This window comes from Apteryx rowi, unplaced genomic scaffold (assembly GCF_003343035.1).
Source record: "Apteryx rowi isolate R43461 unplaced genomic scaffold, aptRow1 scaffold_228, whole genome shotgun sequence".
NCBI lineage: Eukaryota > Metazoa > Chordata > Aves > Apterygiformes > Apterygidae > Apteryx > Apteryx rowi.
The window spans coordinates 222794-240106 of NW_020448619.1; the positions used below are offsets into that span (position 1 = coordinate 222794).

General features: G+C 45.2%; 1 protein-coding gene across 1 annotated transcript in view; it reads left to right on the forward strand.

Annotated features, from left to right (window-relative positions):
* The window catches only part of MAATS1 (MYCBP associated and testis expressed 1), a gene marked incomplete at its 3' end in the record, with an annotated part of 28033 nt that extends 24424 nt beyond the window's left edge, over positions 1–3609 (forward strand). The window contains exons 14-15 of the mRNA XM_026065459.1: positions 113–204; positions 3425–3609. Coding sequence (XP_025921244.1) covers positions 113–204; positions 3425–3609 — 277 coding nt within the window. The remainder of the gene's footprint in view (positions 1–112; positions 205–3424) is intronic.
* Between the last annotated feature and the right edge of the window lie 13704 nt (positions 3610–17313).

Consider the following 17313-nt stretch of genomic DNA (forward strand, 5'->3'; position numbering starts at 1 on the left):
AATACATTCACTTGAAAATAGTGAGAATATTTATAAGGGAATTGTGTGTTTTCAGGGGTGATCTGGAAAGAAGAGTAAAACGCTAATATCACACCCTGTGTCTGTTCTATAGTCGAACTCGCCTACAGTCAGAAGAGATTGTAGCAGAGCTGGTTTATAGTTTCCTGATTCCAGAGGTTGAGAAAATCTCTGTCAAAGAGAAAGGTAAGGAGTCCAATAGCTTTATTCTCTTCTTGAATTGTTTCACCCTCCTCGTTTCAGCTCAGCGAAAGAAAGGCACACTCCCAAAAGCTGTCTCAGTTCTCTGAGATTCCTCTTTTGCACTCTGCAGGTAGAAAGTTAGCCCTCTGACCCCTTTTCACAGATTTCTCATGAGCCTTAGTCTTTTAAAATGGTAGCCCAAATTCAGACCTAAAGTAATTTGGTGCAACTTTAACAGTAAAACTACAGGAGATGAAAAAGCCCATTGTGCCTTCAAAAATAAACTGGAAAAAGTCATTAAGTAGCATAGCTGTGAATAATCTATTATATGGCAATTTGTAAAAACTGTAGAAGTCTTTAACAGGCAGATTACTTAAATATATGTGAAAGGAAGATTACATGTTTCCCCTTGCCTTTCTTCCAATTGGTCAAGAAGTAAACGCAAAGATAAGGTTTTAGGGTTGACTGTAGTGGCATCATGTTTTAAGTGGATAATTTTGCAGTTTTAAAGGATGTTTCTGTTTAGTCAAAATGGAATAGTATCCTTCAAAATACAGAGGCGAAGACCCTGGAAACCCATGTATTACACTGAGGATCCAAAATAAATGGCTGTTCTTAACTGGAAGGTTTCCACTAACCAGCACACTGTGACTAAACCAGTCATCCATATAAAGTGAATATAACCTATCAAAAGCAATTGTATCAAGATAGAGTCTGAGGTGGCCTTTGCTTTATTGTCTTTCGCTGACTTGAGAACAAAAACACTTAGTTTATTGCTTTTTTGCTTTGTTAATGAAAATACAAACCCTGCAAACACCTTTTGTGATCTGTAAATTGTGCAAAGTTCTTTCTTCCTGGTTTGTATTTATCAATCACCAACAACAGCAACTATTCAGCAGCAGGCAATACTTTCTAAGCTTAATCAGCTCCCTTCTTCTTAGTCTTGCTGGATCTGCAAGCCTACCAAAGCAAGGCAAAGTAATTTTGGTCAGTGAAGTCTGTAGCTCAGGCACTAATGCACACAGGTTAGCTCATCTCAGAAAGAGAAGACGTAGAGGTGGCCTAGGATTCTGGACATAAGGAGGCACTGTCAAGCAGAGGAAGCAAGAAAATACTTATTGGGTTTAAATGCAACAATAGCTGATGAACTAAGCACCTCAGAAGCGCTTCCAAGCAACAGAGGAAAAGATCTCCAAAATTTGGGCTAGCTACAAGGGATCTGTCTGGAAAGCAGAGCTAGACCTATGCAAAATTAAAGTGGAGGCTGGAAGAAGAGCTAGAGCAATAGGTGATAAAGTACAAGAGCTCCTTCAAACATGGTCAGGTGAAACTTGCCACAATAGTCTTGTGGCAGCAAGGGTCACATGTCCCAAAGAGACGTTGCTCATACTCTCTTCTGCTATTGCTGCCTTGAGTGGGATAGACCCCCTGCTTTTAAGAGCTAGCTGAGTTCTATCAAACATATGCTCTGGAGAACAGGCCCTGCCATGAGCCTCCTGCACAGTGATATCTTCAGAGAAGCAGAATCATTGTGTAAGTAACTTTTCCATGTAAATCCAAAGAAATAGTATCAAAAAAATGCCATTTGAACTCGTGAGCAGGTCAGTGTGTTGCATTTCTATTGCAGCTTTTAAAGCTTTCTCTAGAGCAAGCCAGATTAGTCGTTATGAAACTCTATTTGTTTTATCCATCTGGTGCATGCTTGAGCACATAACTTCCTTGAAATTAGCAGAAAGGGATCTGAGGTCAGCAACTGACTGGCCTGCCAGAGGAGCAAATCCATTTGTATAATAAAAAGCTGAGGACCTGCACATTCCACCTTTGCCTATGCTTTAGCTTCCCCTTATACAGATCTCTTTCTTTTGCCATTACTTAGCCTTCTTTTCCTTTGTTTTTTCTCTTGAGCATCTCTCCCATTCTTCTGCACAAAAGCAGGCATTATCCAATACTGGCCCATCCTGAGACACCCCTCACTTCTGAACTCTCTTTCGCTGGAGCTAGAAGGCAATGTGTTGATAAGAAAAAAAATTGCTTTTAAAAGGACAAAACTCACCCAGCAATTTAAGCCATCTTTCTTTTAGAATTCACTGTGGATGAAGGAAGGGACTGCAGCAATACCAGGAGAGGTAATAGTTGATGCAGTGGTACATGAACAGTTGAAGTCAAAATGCTTTGGATGGAGGATGTTATCCTGGGAATTGAGAGCTGGCTGGTGAAGGGCAGTTTATCAAATGCAAGTTAGATCCAGTTGTCTTCATTGTCAACTGAATGGACCTGGGAGATGGACAAAATATAAAAAGGATAGATTAGTAAAGTTCAGCGAGTGAGGTCTATCTGAACTGCTCCAGTGACAGTATGCAGGACCGTATGACACATGCAAGACACCAGTGATTCAGAGTTCACAGTTAAAATACAGCTCAGCCTTACAGTGTAAACAGACCAAAATCACAAGGAAGTCTTGGACTTTTGCAGGGAAGTGATGTGAGCAGAACCACAGTTTATTCCTGCAATGCTCCCCATCCCTTCCTTACAAGCACACAGTATTTAAATCCTGATGTTTCTTTACCAACATCTTAAGCCTCATAAGGAAAAGAGGGAATGAAGAACAGTGAGGAGAAATGAAGAGAAGAGAACTGTAGGGTGAATGGTTTAGCTTGGATAATTAGCTCCCAAGAGGTGGGCTGGAAATATATACAAACTAGATTGGATGAAAACTGTAAAACACAGCAAAGAACAATCCTTTAGTAGCAACAGGGAGATGATAAAGTAGGTAATTTAATGAGTCTATACTGTCTCCAGGTCTGTCTATCAACTCCATAAGGGTTTCTCTGTGCAGGCAGAATTTTGACACAGGAGAGGGCAGATTTCAGCTTCAGTCTTCCAGAGACCTGCTGCAGTTAACAAATACTGAAGGAGAAGTTATTTTAAAGCCTGAATACATAGTGGGCAATTCTGCCCTAAGCTGGAAAGGAAAACACTTTGCCTGTGCTTCCCACTGTGGGAGGTTGTCTTCAAAGGGAAGTGCAAAGTTGGTTGCTTCTATTAGGTGTCAGTAGAACCCTATCGGCCAGAGTCAGAAGGATGTCTTTTTTTTTTTTTTTTTCCTCCTGAAATTGGCTTTTCCACAGCTGGAGAAAGCTAAAAGCTCTCCCTCCCTTCTCCCCTACAGAGAACACTTTGCTGTACCTTTCCAAGTAAAAGTCTTTCCTCTTTTTATGCACAGTGAGGCAGTCCCAAAGAAAACATATCAATGCTGCTCATCAGATCATCTACAGGGACACAGAGAGAGTAGTGGCCCATCTGACTTTGCATCAGGAGACATCTGCCAGCGAGATAAAGGGAGATTCTCCTGCTGTGACAGCTAGCACTACTTCAAGCAGGACAACTGCTGGACTGAGTGCAACAGATAGCACTTACTCCATTCCAGTCACACACGAACTATCTAAACTTCTGGGTGATGAAAGCACAGGAGAGACAGCAGAGACCCATTCGGATGTATCAGACATGGATGCCACAGCCTCCTAGAGACAGATGATGAGCAAGGTGAGTTTCCCTTCCCCTCTATGGTTTAAACTCAGATCATGGAGAAGGAGAGGGAAGCACATTATATGTACTTTTTCAGGGCATCCAGGATGGAAAAACATCTCTCTCCTTTGGGCTATCCCTCCTGCCAGCAATGTTGTCCTGGAGCCACTCTGTGTACATTTCAATATGGCCTCCTCCATCCAAAACGCCATATCTAGCTTTGGACTATCACCCAGAAAGAGTGCTTTACTGGCTGACACACAAAGGGGCATTTTAAACTTTGCTTTGCTAACTTACCTCTTCTAATTACTAAAAGAAGTTAGAGTGAGAGATTCAGTGTTAGCATCCCTTGTTTGTCCTCCTGGCACAGACCTGTAGAGTTCTGCACCTGGGCTTTTGATGGTGTTTCCTCGCATCAAGAGCGTTAAATGAAAAAATGTTCCAGCCGTGGGAAATTTTGAGTTGAGACCATACATAACATCTTTTCTCAAACATATCCCACTGACTTCCTTAGTTGAGTAAAGCGGATTCCTGCATTAGTTCTACCATTAATAAGCACTGAAGCTGAATAAAAACCATCTTAGACAGGCTGCTAGTAAGGGTCAGATCTTGCATCATCTTTTCACATAATTAGCCCTTGCTTAGCTCAGCAGAGTGGTTCCTGCCAGGCCGGCAGTGTCTGGCGCTAATAACTAAAGGTAGGTGATAGCAGAATGATGTGGGGCTGATGTAACTTGTGCAAAGAAACCATTAACCAGTGCTCATGGCTTTTCCAGAAATGTTACTCTTTGGGCTGACCTCTTCTAGCTCCTTCTCATCGCAAAGGAGAACATTTCTGGCAAGAATCCTATTTCTTAGAACAGGGAGCACACTGTTAGTCACTCTGGCTTTCTGGCTCCATGAGGCTATGCAAAAAGGATGCTGATTTTGCCTTGTTTGCAAGCATGGGGGTGCTCCAACTCAGAGTGTGAGAAGTTGGCAGGCTGCAGACAGGCGCAATGCATCTGATCAGAGAGCTGTCAGGGATTTGCACATCTCTTGAGCATTCACCTGTCAGAATTCTTGAGATCTGTGGGTTTTGCATCTCAAACCTACATTTACACCAGTACCAACATCAAATGCACCAGTTTTTGGAGGAAAAGGCACAGCCACAACTAAACACCCAAAATGCTTACTCATTGATGCTCTAGCTACTAGTTATGCAGCAAATAGCAGTATTAGCTCTCAATGATAATGTAATAATGGACTGATACCTGTGCACTTCCATCATTTATCTCTGTAACTGATAGCCCATTCTTTGTGCTATCCAGGTATCCAGGTTCCAGGCATTTTGTCTGTAGAGCCTATAGTCCAGCTAACTAATTCCAAACATAGCTGTGTCCCTTCAAAACACAAACCAGCAGCTCTTTAAGAATTCAGGCTTACTAGTGCATTCCTAGAAAAATTTTGCATCAGGTCTCCTTTCTGTGGATTTTTGGGGGGATGGGGAGAAAGAGAGAGAGAAAACAACAAAGAAAGAGACTGAATACCCCAGTATTCCACTGAGCTGTAAATAAGAATGAGAAAGAGAAAACTAAGAGAGCTGCACCAAGAAACATTTGCTGGGCTCTAGGTCACTGATTCAGGGGCACCAGGCAGCTGGTGGGGGCAGGCAGCCCATGTAAGTATTGCAGAAGCAGGCAGGAGTCCAAGATGGGTGATGAGATCCTGTTAGGATTCTGTGATGATCCTTTTAGGGATTAGGAAAAATTCTCATAGCGTGAGTAGCTAGTCAGTAAAAGTGAAAGTAGCAAATGCAAAACACACTGAAAGAAACACTCTTCACACTATGGGAAGAGAGGCTATATTGGGTATGGGCTCTGTTGCCTCAGGCCACCTTGGACAAATTTAGCCAGATTAAAAGAGAGGGGATAACATGAATCACAAGCTCCAATGTAATAAGAGAGACATGGAAAACTTGAGGCAGCAAAACAGTAAAGTAGGAAGACCAATGCAGAGAAGCATTTACTGTGTTTCTAAGATCATATGCTGAAATAAACATTCTCCATGTGGCTTATCATACAATATGATACAGGTTTAAAAAGGCAAGAAGTGCTAACGTGTGGGAATGAACGTAGGTGTTTCTGTGTTCTGGTCTTCTCCAGTGATACAGCCTTTTGCATGACAGCGAGGGGACAGGGGACTCTGGATGCTATGCACAGGCTGAGCTATAAATGCCTTGGCTTCTGTTATGATTTCAGGGACACTGTCAGGGTAAGGCAGTCTTTTCCACATGACGTTGCATAGTGTGTAAACTGAAGGCCATGGCAGGATTCCCGCAGGAATTCTGTTCTAGAAACTGCTTTCAAATGCCATGTGCAATTTTTTTTTCAGGCTTTGCCGAATGTACTTTGAGGAAGAAAACTAGCACAATGAGAGGGAATTGGGATCGTAAATCAACAACAGGAGAACGCACCATTCCCTCTCCTAGCAGGAACCAGAACTATGCTGGGGAAGAGCTCATATCTGAAACAAACACGGCAGATGCCTCCAGGGCTGCACCAATAAAGTGGGAACACTGGGGATATTCTGCTTGTCCTGCTTTTCTTTCACCAGCTGCCCCTGGGAGGGAGGCTGGCTGTGCTGCAAAGCCTGCTTCTGTATCCTGACAGGTGTGGGAGACTGGCTGAACCCAAAGAGACTGGATAAAATGCAGTCAGTGCACAGGGGACTGTGGGAATGGTTAATAATTGGTCGCTAGGAGTAAATGAATGAATACAGATTGTCTTAGGTCTTCCTTGCTGATAAGGCACTTGCAGAGTGGAACCAGGAAATCCTTCTGCTATGACCACAGTTCAGACCAGCAAAAAGGACTTTTGACAGAGTAGCTTGAAGCTAACACATCTTTTTCCCTGGACACTTTATCTGAATTTTTGGCAGCATAAAAATGCAACAAACCCATGCTCTACCATCTTTCCTGCCTCCCTCAAAAGCAACATGACCATCACAAAGTTGCTGCTGTAGACCTGGCTTTAGTGCTGTTAAAAGACTTCCTGCCATTTTCTGAGCACTACTGTTTTCTCTGCTCTTCGTCTCACAAGTGCTCAGGGTCTGCTCGCTACTTTATTGGGCTAAAATCAGCCCACACACAGCTGGGAAGTGGAAGGATGCTGGGAGGAGGGAGAGGTGGAGGATAACCCTACAAGTATAGTCCTCACATGCCAAAGGCTTTCAGCAAGGCCTAATTGCACTGATATTAACTCTACCTCCTCCCAGTCTTGTCTTCCCCCATTCAGCCAAAAGCCTGTTCATACAGCTCTTGCTGCACTTCTCTGGATGGTGAGTCAGTATTTTCTCAGCATCCACCAGCTTCCTCAAGTTAATGCCCTCCAGAGTCGTGTCTGGGCTTGGAAGAGGCACTGTTTTTTCATACTGATGTACTGCACCCCACTAGGGATGCAGGAATTGTTTTGAACATTTGTCAGAAATGCTGATTTCCTGAGACATAAAATGTACATGTATATTACTAAACTAAATGTGCTGTGCAGTGAGACCAATGAGCACAGAACAGACTTAACAGGGTGCTGTTCTCTTACCTTCCAAAACAGAGAGACTGCGCATGAAATGCCAGTTGGAAATGGTCCCTAGTCCATGGTAATTCCCAGACTGTGTCAAGTAATTAGTTGGGAGAGTGGTAGAAGACCCTGTCTGAAAACCATGTCAGGGACAATCTAATATAGACAGTCACATTCCAGTGCCCAGATATGCTCCCTGGCACCATTTCATTTACCGGATGAATGCTGTGAGGTCTCCAGGTGGACAAAGGGACTAGCACCATTTACATGACGGCACGGGGAGGCTGAGGGACTCGCAGTAGCCATGGGGGAATCTGACCCAGGCTTAGGAGAGCTACAAACCTGAGCACTGCTCTAACAGAGCACCTGGGACTGAGGGTCCTTGCCGAGCCCTGACCACAGAACAGACCTGCAGCAGGTACAGAACCCATCCCGCAGTCTTGCAGGCATCAGAGAGAGGCCCAAAGGCCAGTGGGACTGCTCCCATGCAGCAGTACCAGGGCTTTGATGAGGCTGGGGGAGTGCTCTGGACAGAAGCCCCCACCTCTCCTCACAGCCGCTGCTGGGAGAGAAAATGGGTAGGGAAAGCATCTGAACTAGCAAGCAGGCACTGTTTGAATGAGAAAAACCTCAGAATTTTGATGCAAAGGGTGTATGCTGAAACCTAGGCAGGAGAGACAGCTCTGGCTTTCTGCTCTGGTAGTATCATTCCATCTCATTCTTCCTTCTCTCCCACACCTTGTGTCAACCCCACACACCTCTTCCTCCAACTCACATGGCTGGAGTCCAAGCTACTTCTCTTGGCCTGTTCCCACATGCCAAAGCCCTATCCTTTATCTAACACTTGGAAGGGATGTCCCATTTTCTTCTTGGGCCGATCATCTGTGTTTACAGGGATGGTGCCCTCTCTGGCCAGCCTGGCTCAGCACACAGTCCCCACCAGACCTTACAGCTGTGACTGCCCCTGCAAACACTCACCATCGCAGCTGGCTGCTAGTCCACAGCTGGTTGGACCTGTTGCACAGGCCAGCCCATGCCCGACTACCTGAAATTTATCACAGTCTCATTCTTCCCCCAGCAAGAAGTTTTCATAGAAACCTGCCTAGAGCTCTCTGGTCAGTGCTGTGAGCAGGGATGTTAAGCCTCTTCTTCGAGGTGGAAGCTGGAAGCACATGGTGCTACCTGCAATGCAAATTGCACTGAGATAATTAATTACAGCTGTGCAGCAATGCCGTTGCTCATGGTGACAAAATCAGCACCAAGCATGCATGACACCTCTGCTCTGAATACAGATGCAGCAAGAAGCCTGAAATATTTAACAAGTGCTCTTGTGTAGCCTCTAAACTGGGCAAGTACTTAAGTTTCTGCTGTCCTAAATACCCCACTGGACCAGCATCTTCTCACTCACCATTTTACCTCTCTACCATTTAGAAAGCAGCAGCTTTCACTGGCCTTATGGGGACTGAAAAGCTGCATTTACTTCTCTCTCCTTAAGCTGCTGAAGGATTGATCCTAAGAATAAATCTCCCTCTTTTTATGAGTCAGTAATAGCCAGCCCTTATAATTACAGCATCTTACAAACACCATGAGTGCATGGCTTGGCAACCTGGTTCCTTACCTATTGAGTCCTTTCTCCACCTGGCTGCATAATTTCTAATTCCACAGTGCCTCCATCTCTAGCCAAATGCAAACCATATTTCATTGCTGTATGGGCCCCAAATTTGCCATCTCCAGCAGAATTAGCTTTCAGTGACCAACCTATTCCTAATCCTGGTGCCATAGTATAAAAAGCTTAAAAGAGGAATGAAGCGTAACTGAGATGGTCCAAATACTCCCCAGCTCCCTTCATTTCCCAGGACTGCTAACAACTGACAGCCACTCAAATAACGTTAATGATTTCCTGCTGGTCACTAGCAAAAATGCCCTCAAGCAATGTGGGTTTTTCCAACAACCACCATCTGTCTCCTAAGCACTTTTGTCTGGCAAAGAGTTTGGCTATGTGAATGAGCTGCTGAAGGGAGAAGGAAGATATGCCTGCACTTAGCCACAGGAAACATGAGGCAGCCAGCATGCTGGTGAAAGGAGGATAAATGCTTGTTTCCTCTCAAGTTCACATGCCATTCCCACTGCATATCTGACCCTATCTCACTTCCTGCAGCCCCAACCTTCCTCTGATAAGACCTGTGATGCATTCATCTGTCAGCAGCCCAGACATCTGTACCCTGTGAATGCTGACCACATGGAGATGGCATAAAACACAGGGCATCGAAGCACCAAGCTAAGCTAGAGTCCTGCACTGACTGGTGGATTTCACTGTTTTTTGAAAACTTCACTTAGAAAACAAAACTCTCTATTTAGGAATCCAAAAGTACCCAGACCCTAGGGCCCTGCCACTGTGTGCAGGGCTCACGGCTCCCCCCATCAGGAAAAGGCTATCCTCTGCCAGGCAGCTCTGCCTGGAGACAAAGTTTGCCTTGTCCTCGGTTACATTTACTCACTCTCAGCAGTGGCAAGCAAGGGGGCTTTGCAGGATGCCCTGGGCATAGGCAGGCTTCCTCTGCAGTTCTCCTGCTGTGGCTCACCTGACAGAGCACCTCAAGTATGAATGCTTTACTGCAGCTGTTTGCAGGCTTCCACAAGGGAAGATGTTGTTTGTTCCCCATCCACTTCCTCCAGAGGATCCAGCTTTGCCTCTGAGGAACACAAGCAGAGATGGGTGCTGCAGAGAGCAGGGAATCCCTGAAAGAGGAGGGTTTAATTCCCCTGACTGTGTGGGAGACTGGCCAGGCTGCGTGTGGACCCCAGCAAGCACCTGGTCTGGCCAAAAAGGCAGCAAAGAGGCAGGCATCCTGCAAGGGCTGAACCTTGCAGGTTTAGATGCTGGGTAGCTACTGCCTCCACTTGATGACCCTGTGCCAAGTAAGGAGAGGGAAGTCTGCAGGCTCTCAGAGGGCAGTAGGACATACTAGGAAAAAAAATACTTGTGGAGAAAAAAAATACATCAGGAGTTAGCTGGGGCTGCAACAAGATCCAGGACTGCCCTCCTGCATTGACCAAAGGCAGGAGCTCGCTGTGAAAGGCCCATCTCTCCCTTATGTCTCTGACACATTTGCTGTCTCCTCTGATGGGCATGAGCAAGTCGCCCAGACACTGACAGCCAGTGGTGCCTCCCAGCAGGCTGCAAGCCCAACAGCAGTGCTATGGGCTGTAGAGCCTGCATGGCCCAAGAGACCCCCCCAAGCTCTTCTCAAAGTCAGGCAGTGCTGGGCCATTCCTGCCTGTGCTGGGCAGTCCTCCCTCACTCAAGCAGGTCCTCGGGCAGGAACCAAGGCCCAGGAGATGTCACACAGCACAGATTCCATTTGTCTGGGGGATTGCTTGCTGCTTAAATGCCTCAGCAGTTGTATGATGCTCATGCCAAGACATGAGCCTGGGCTTCCTGCTGTTCTCCGGTGTGGTGTTGCTACCCACACATCTTTATTTCTCATCAGAGCTTGGCTTAGGCAGCAGGACAGATCTGATTCTGCAGCCTTTAGGCATGACTGGTTCAGCAAAGTAAGCACAGCTGGAGCAGCTGTGTCTTTGCCAGCAACGTCACCTCCCCAAGACTAGCCAGAGAAGACAGGACAACGACCCAGCCAGACTCTTTCCAGAGCCAAGGGAGTGAAGTGAGGTTCAAGAATGGCTAATGAGGCTGTGTACCATCTGCTGGGCTTGCTGTCTCCCAGCAACTGGACTCCAAGGTTCAGACACCAAAACTGCAGCACTCTCACTCTCCCCTCCGGATTCTGCAGTTCTTTCTTTCCTCCTCCTTTGTGTCCCTTTTTCTTCTCCCACAAAAAGAGAAAGCAACTTGGACCTTACCAGAAGCAGCCTGAAAGCTGCCACCTTCCAGATAACAAATGGTGTCAGTAGCCTTGACACAGACTTTTAATTTCGACCCAGATGGTGAGAAGTTTGGTTGATAAAGACAAAGCACATCAATGAAACAGTCTTTTGTAACACATTCAGCCTGGTACGACTTTGCATTTAGATTAGCATTTAAAATGATTCAAAGGCATCATGACCAACAAGTAAGTGTATTTGAACCTGGTTAACAGAGAGGTCTCAAAAGGTATTTTCAAACAGGGAATTCTAACAGGATGACTGTTCCCTGGAAAGTTATGTGTGTGTGAGGTGGTGGTTCTTGATGCTAAGATGTTTCATTATTTCTCTTTAAATGGCAAGCTGGAAGAAAACATAAAAGTCCCACTGATAATGATTGCAGGGATTACAAAGGGAGTGATGGATAAACTGGACAGCTGCAGCCCTCCACACAAAAAGGTGACTGCAGTCCTCAGATAAGGATACACAGATGAACTAGATGCAAGATGTTCTCTAGTGTATGTACATGATGCTGGTGAGACTGTAGTAGGTAGTCTCTGGCCAGTATTGAAGGCCACTGCTCAAGAAGGATGTTAAAAACAATTGGAGAGGAGGTGCAATTGGAAAGACTGGAAAGATGCCATGAAGTGAAGGAGCTGAAAGCCCACTGGTAGTCAGCTCAGCAAAACGTTACAAGGTAATTGGGTCCTGGCCAAGGGGCACTAACATTCAGTACAGAAAACTGAGGCTGGAGCAAGAGGTTTGCATGCAAAGACAACACAAAACAAGAGCTAGCAGCCTGCAGTTGAGGTGAGAGGAATTCAGAAGAAACAGGAGGCACCAGTGGGGTGTTTTTGTTTTTGTTTTTTAAAAAGATCTCTGAGGATAATTAACCTCTCTCCCAAATTACTGAGGATTATAGTGAACTCTCCATAAAGGGTAAACTTTAAATAAATAAAAACCTAGTTTATGGAGGTGCTGTAGTTCAAACAGCAATGTATTTGCAGATGCCCTTGGCCACCTTTATGCCAGGGGCCAGACTGGTTGATCAGAGCAACCCACTGGTCTCAGCACATGAATTAAATGCAGACCGTACCTTGGTTAAGGTGAAGCGATGACATGAAGAGACAAGGAAGCCGCCTTTTGCCTGTCCTGCTTCTGAAAAGGATGGGCTTGTGGCAACTCCCTGACCCCGTCATCCTGATACTCAAGTGCCTTCCAGAGCAGCAGAGTTTGTACAAAAAAGACACCAACCCCTCTCAATGAGCTGGGGTGGAGGGGATCAGCTGCTTCAAGGGCTGCAGATTCAGAGGAAGAAGAGGAAGGTTTACACCAACAGGGTCCAGGAGTATTGGGGCTACCATAGCACTGTGTCTCTCAGGCCCAGAAGAGGGCTCAGCCTTGCCTCTCAGCTGCAGAAAAGGCACAGCTTTACAGGCAGCTGGGGCACAGAAGGGGACCCACAGACCCTTGCCGCAGTGATGCCTGTGCACATGAGCTCTGCTGGCTGCCTCCTGCTCTCCCTCCCAGCACCCTTTTTGCCTGTGCCCAGTGGGACATGCAAAGGGCTGCAACCCCCAAAGAACAGCCGCAGAGGCCCTGATGAGGCTGAGGGGTCCCTGCAGCAGGGTGGTTTTGTACTCAGATACGGCTCACCTCTTGCAAACAGCTGGCAAAACTCCTCAGCATCTTCTTTTGGCTGGCGCCACTCAGCATTTCCAGAGTGGCTGCTTTGCTTTCCACCATCTTTCTCCCAGCAATGTCACCCAGAAGGCAGGGGCTCTGTCATGGCCAGAAATCGCTGCTGTATCTTCTGCTTGGTCTGTACGGAAACCAGTTGCTGGTGCTTCCCTCCAACGCATGGGCACCTGGCTCAGAGGACAGAGCCACTATTGCAGCCCCTTCCTGCAGCGCCCTCCCTTCATGGGGTTGCCATCACCTCCACCCAGACCTGCTTCCCTAGCCCCACTCCCCACCATTGCTGCTGGTACCAATTCAGGCACCCATCAAAGTCACTAAAGCTTTGGACAAACCATGTCAAGTCAGCTGGGACCCACTGAGGAGAGGGAAGCCTGTGGTGTGCATGCAGTGGTGGGGATGGCTCACCAAGTGTCTTCCTTTTGAAGTCCCTAGCCTGTGAGTTAGCCCTGGCCCCTGAAGCTTCATCCTCCTCCTCGGGCTCCGGGTCCACAACTCTGACACTATGTTTGCTCCTGCAGCACATGTGATGGAGCTGCTTCCTCCATCTCCACCCGATGCCAGGAAACAGCTCCTGATCACACACTGTTGGCAGGATGTTGTGGCCACGAGCTTGGGATGGGAACAACCAGCACCAGCCAAAGCGATCCCCCTGTTCCTCCTCCCCCCATTAGTTGTGCTATGGTTCAGGTGCAGAGAAGCAGAGGAACTGCAGGAGAGGAGGTGGAGCCCACCTCCTTCCTCACAAGCCATTCTGTGCAACCATGTCCAAGCCAGAGGAAAACAAGCCATGGGAGAGCACGTGCAGAGCGAGATGGACTGATGCCAGGACACTGCAGCTGATGGACACATCATCAGGAGGCAGGTGGGCAGGGTCCAAAAAGCACTCAAGAAGGATGAGAACCAGCCCCAACAGCTTAACACTTGGGGAGAGGTGGGGATGAGCACATAGTAGCAAGCAAAGGAAGGAGAAGAGGGGAGCCTAAGACAATGCTTATGGCATTGACATGACAAGGATATCAAGGGTCCCATCCCAGTTGACTGCCCAGCTCAGCAAGCAAGGGATGCCTTATTCTGCAGGAACCACCAGGCATCATCACTGTCTTTTAATAGATCATCCAATTGGGTCCCAGCAACCTTTTCTTCGGAGTCCCGGCCAAATTCTGGCACACACAGTCTTTCTACTAAACCAGGTTCTCCTCGTTGAGGAGCTGTCTCAAGGTCCTGTGTGTCTCCCCCTCAAGCACGTGCCGGTACTGAGCACTGCTGAGCCACCTGCACTGTGTCACCCTCCCACCTCTCTTTTGAGATGTACCTGCATCCGAGCAGCTCCAGAGAAGAGGCTCCAGCCGGGACAGCCTGGAGTCAAACCAACAAGATTTCATTCAGACAACTCTAAGAGCAGCTTCTGTCACACGAATAAACCAAGAGGAGCCTCTTTGCAATATAAATTTGTTTTTATTGAAGCAGCAGTCACATGACCTTGCATCTAGCCTTTAGGATAGCGACAGAATGGATTTGGCCAGGTCAGCCAGCCCAAAAATGTTTTTTTTTAATTTTTTTTTTTTTTTTTTGCACTAATAGACATGTCATGTTTAATACATACATTATCCAGTACCGGAAACCCAACTCAGATAGCTACGTGCTGATTTGCTGGAGGAATGGTCCACTGGACGTGGTCTTGACAAACTTTACAGATCACCACCAAATAACATTACTAATGGGATCAAATAAAAAAAAATACTCAGTACTCAAAGCCAGCAGGTTACACAGGTTCTTAAGTTTGTATCTATAGGTGGACAGTAAAGGAAGATTGGCTGTTTTTGATTTGAAATATAATGTCCCAGGGTTCCTCTCTCCATCAAATCAAAGGATATCATAGACAAGCTGGCATCTCTTGGAAAAATATCATGGAATAACACAGCTCATTTAAGAAAACATGCTTATTTCTTGTGTTTTTTTCTTTTTATTATTATTATTACAAAGATTCATGTCCACCTATTCTTGTGGAGTGGAAAGAGGTGTGAGGGCAAGGAGCAAGGGGTGGAGAAGGAAGACAGGAGGAAGAGAGAAAGGGGCAAGTTTTTGAAATAAAGACCACACACTTTGTATTTTTAAATTTCATTTCCAGGCTAACCTACTTTTTATTTAATGCAAATTACAGTACCAGTTAACTATTTCCGAACCGAGTCACACAGAACAAAATATATTTACAAGGGGAATGGGGCGGGGGAAATAATAAAACATTAAGCATACTTTCCACAAAAAAAGTTTATATTTAAAATGAAAAAAAAAATCAGTCACAGAGGCATTCAAGTAGTAATAATGTTATACAGGTTTTGCTTTTCCTTTAAATCAAGACAGATTTGCACAAGTGTATGCAATAGTTTGTATACAACCCACAGTCCTTAATATATATATATATATATTTTAGATTTCTGTTTTTAGGATGGAAGTGGTCACGCTAATTGGTGTGTACAGGCCCAAGTGATCCATCAGCAACACATTAATGAACGCAAATTTTACAGGCAAGCAAATTATATATATATAAATATATTTTATATATATATATATATAAAAAATAAATTGAGAAAGACCAACACAAGGAAGCTACTTTTCTCAAGCTAACCCCTTAGGTACTGTTTTCCTTTCTTGTCGTTTTGCTGTTATTGCAGTGTTGCAAAACGAAACGAACTATGAACAAAACGGCTAAAAGCCCTGTGGAAATAAACTGGAACCCCAGGGATACCTTTTCATAGTCTCCAAAAAGGTAGGCCCTGGACTGAACACTCTACTGTGCTTTTCATTATTGGCTTTTTCTTTTTAACTGCAGTGGCTGAGATTCATAACACAGGAGAGGTTGACAGACTGCTTTATTTTTATTTTTTTTGAGTCAGTCCTGAAAACCTGCAAAAATTTTAAGTGATCACTATTTATAAGTTGCAGACACCTGCCAGTACTTCAGATGAAGCTTTGCTTAAAAATAACCGAAAAAGCAATCAGGGATCTTCTATTAGCCAATTTTCTTTTGTAGTTCTTTTTTTTTTTCCTAGTAAGGTAGATAAGTTTAATATTAAAAACACCAGTGTCTTGATTGGATGTCCAGTAGGGGACACAGATTGCAATCGATTCCATCTCAGAGACCTATGCAATTGCAGAGTTGACAAAATGACAGATCAAGACCATACTTCATTAAAAACAAGCCCCAAAGAGAGTAAAATAAAAGAGTAACAGTTCTGAGTGGACTGTCAAAAACAGTTTGACATCACTGACCTTCGTGTCACCAGAAAGAAAGTGCAGCCTCTGCTTCACTGGAATGAACACGAGATGCTCCAAAATAAAACAGCAACCTTTGGTTTGGTAAAGAGTTAAGTGTTTTCCCATTCAAGACAATCTTATGTGGAATACTAACAAGGTAGTAAACACAAGCAAACTAGTTTTAGAAACAAGGCCTTCGTGCTGGGCACAAGAAATTAAGAGTAATGTTAAACTTATCGTCTTAAGAAAATAAAAATTACTTTGGGGAGGAGCGTGGGGGAAAAGGGTGAAGAGAAAGAGAAGTCCCCTTGTCGGGAAAAAATGCTCTGGTATTTTACAGTAATGCCCCACTTCCCCTCTTCGTGCCAGCCTACCACAGCCAAAGAGCTTTGAGCACAGCCATCACTGTACAATACGCAGGGTTTCCTCCTAAAAGGGGTCCTTTTTTTCCTTAGTTTTGCGAAGCCCCGTCGGCTCCCTCCAGCGTGGCAGGAGGGAGCGGTGAAAAGCCGAGGCTGGTGGAAGCTGCTCTCCAGCAGCCGTCTGGGCGCAGGGACTGGGGACAGACGAGCAAAGTCAAACCTAGCCGCTAGCCATGGGGCTACTCGCTGCGACAGAGGGCAAGTGTAAAACGTGACCAGGCACTGCTAGTAGGGGGATGACAGGGCAGGACGGGCAACTTCGAGACATCCAGAGCAAAGCCACGGCTTGAATGAAATGAGTTATAAACGCGGTTTCCTTTCGTTCCAACTACTGATCATGGTATCACTGAAACCTTACAGCACTCAAAGAGTTAGAAAGCAGGGGAGCAAAGATGCGGTTTCGTGTGGGAGACGTTGTTAATAAAAGAGGAAAAAAAAAGGAAATAAAATCCAAGAAATAATGGAAGCGAAGGCACTCCAAACTATATAGATACACTATACATCGCTAGAGTTATTGTTACAATAATACAGGCCGGTACCTACTGTACAGAGTTAAAACTATATGGCTTTAAAAAGCTCGTCTACATTTTGTCTGATTATTAAACAGAATCACTGCCCTGAACGGTAACTTTTTGCTCATTAATAACAGTTCCTGGGTCCACATATTTACATACAAAACAATAAAACTCAAAATTTAAAAACAACCAAAAATAATAATGTACAAGCTTGAATTTGGTGAGGAGCTTTGTTTTTTTGTGTTTTTTTTTTTCTTATTTACAAAAAAAGGTTAT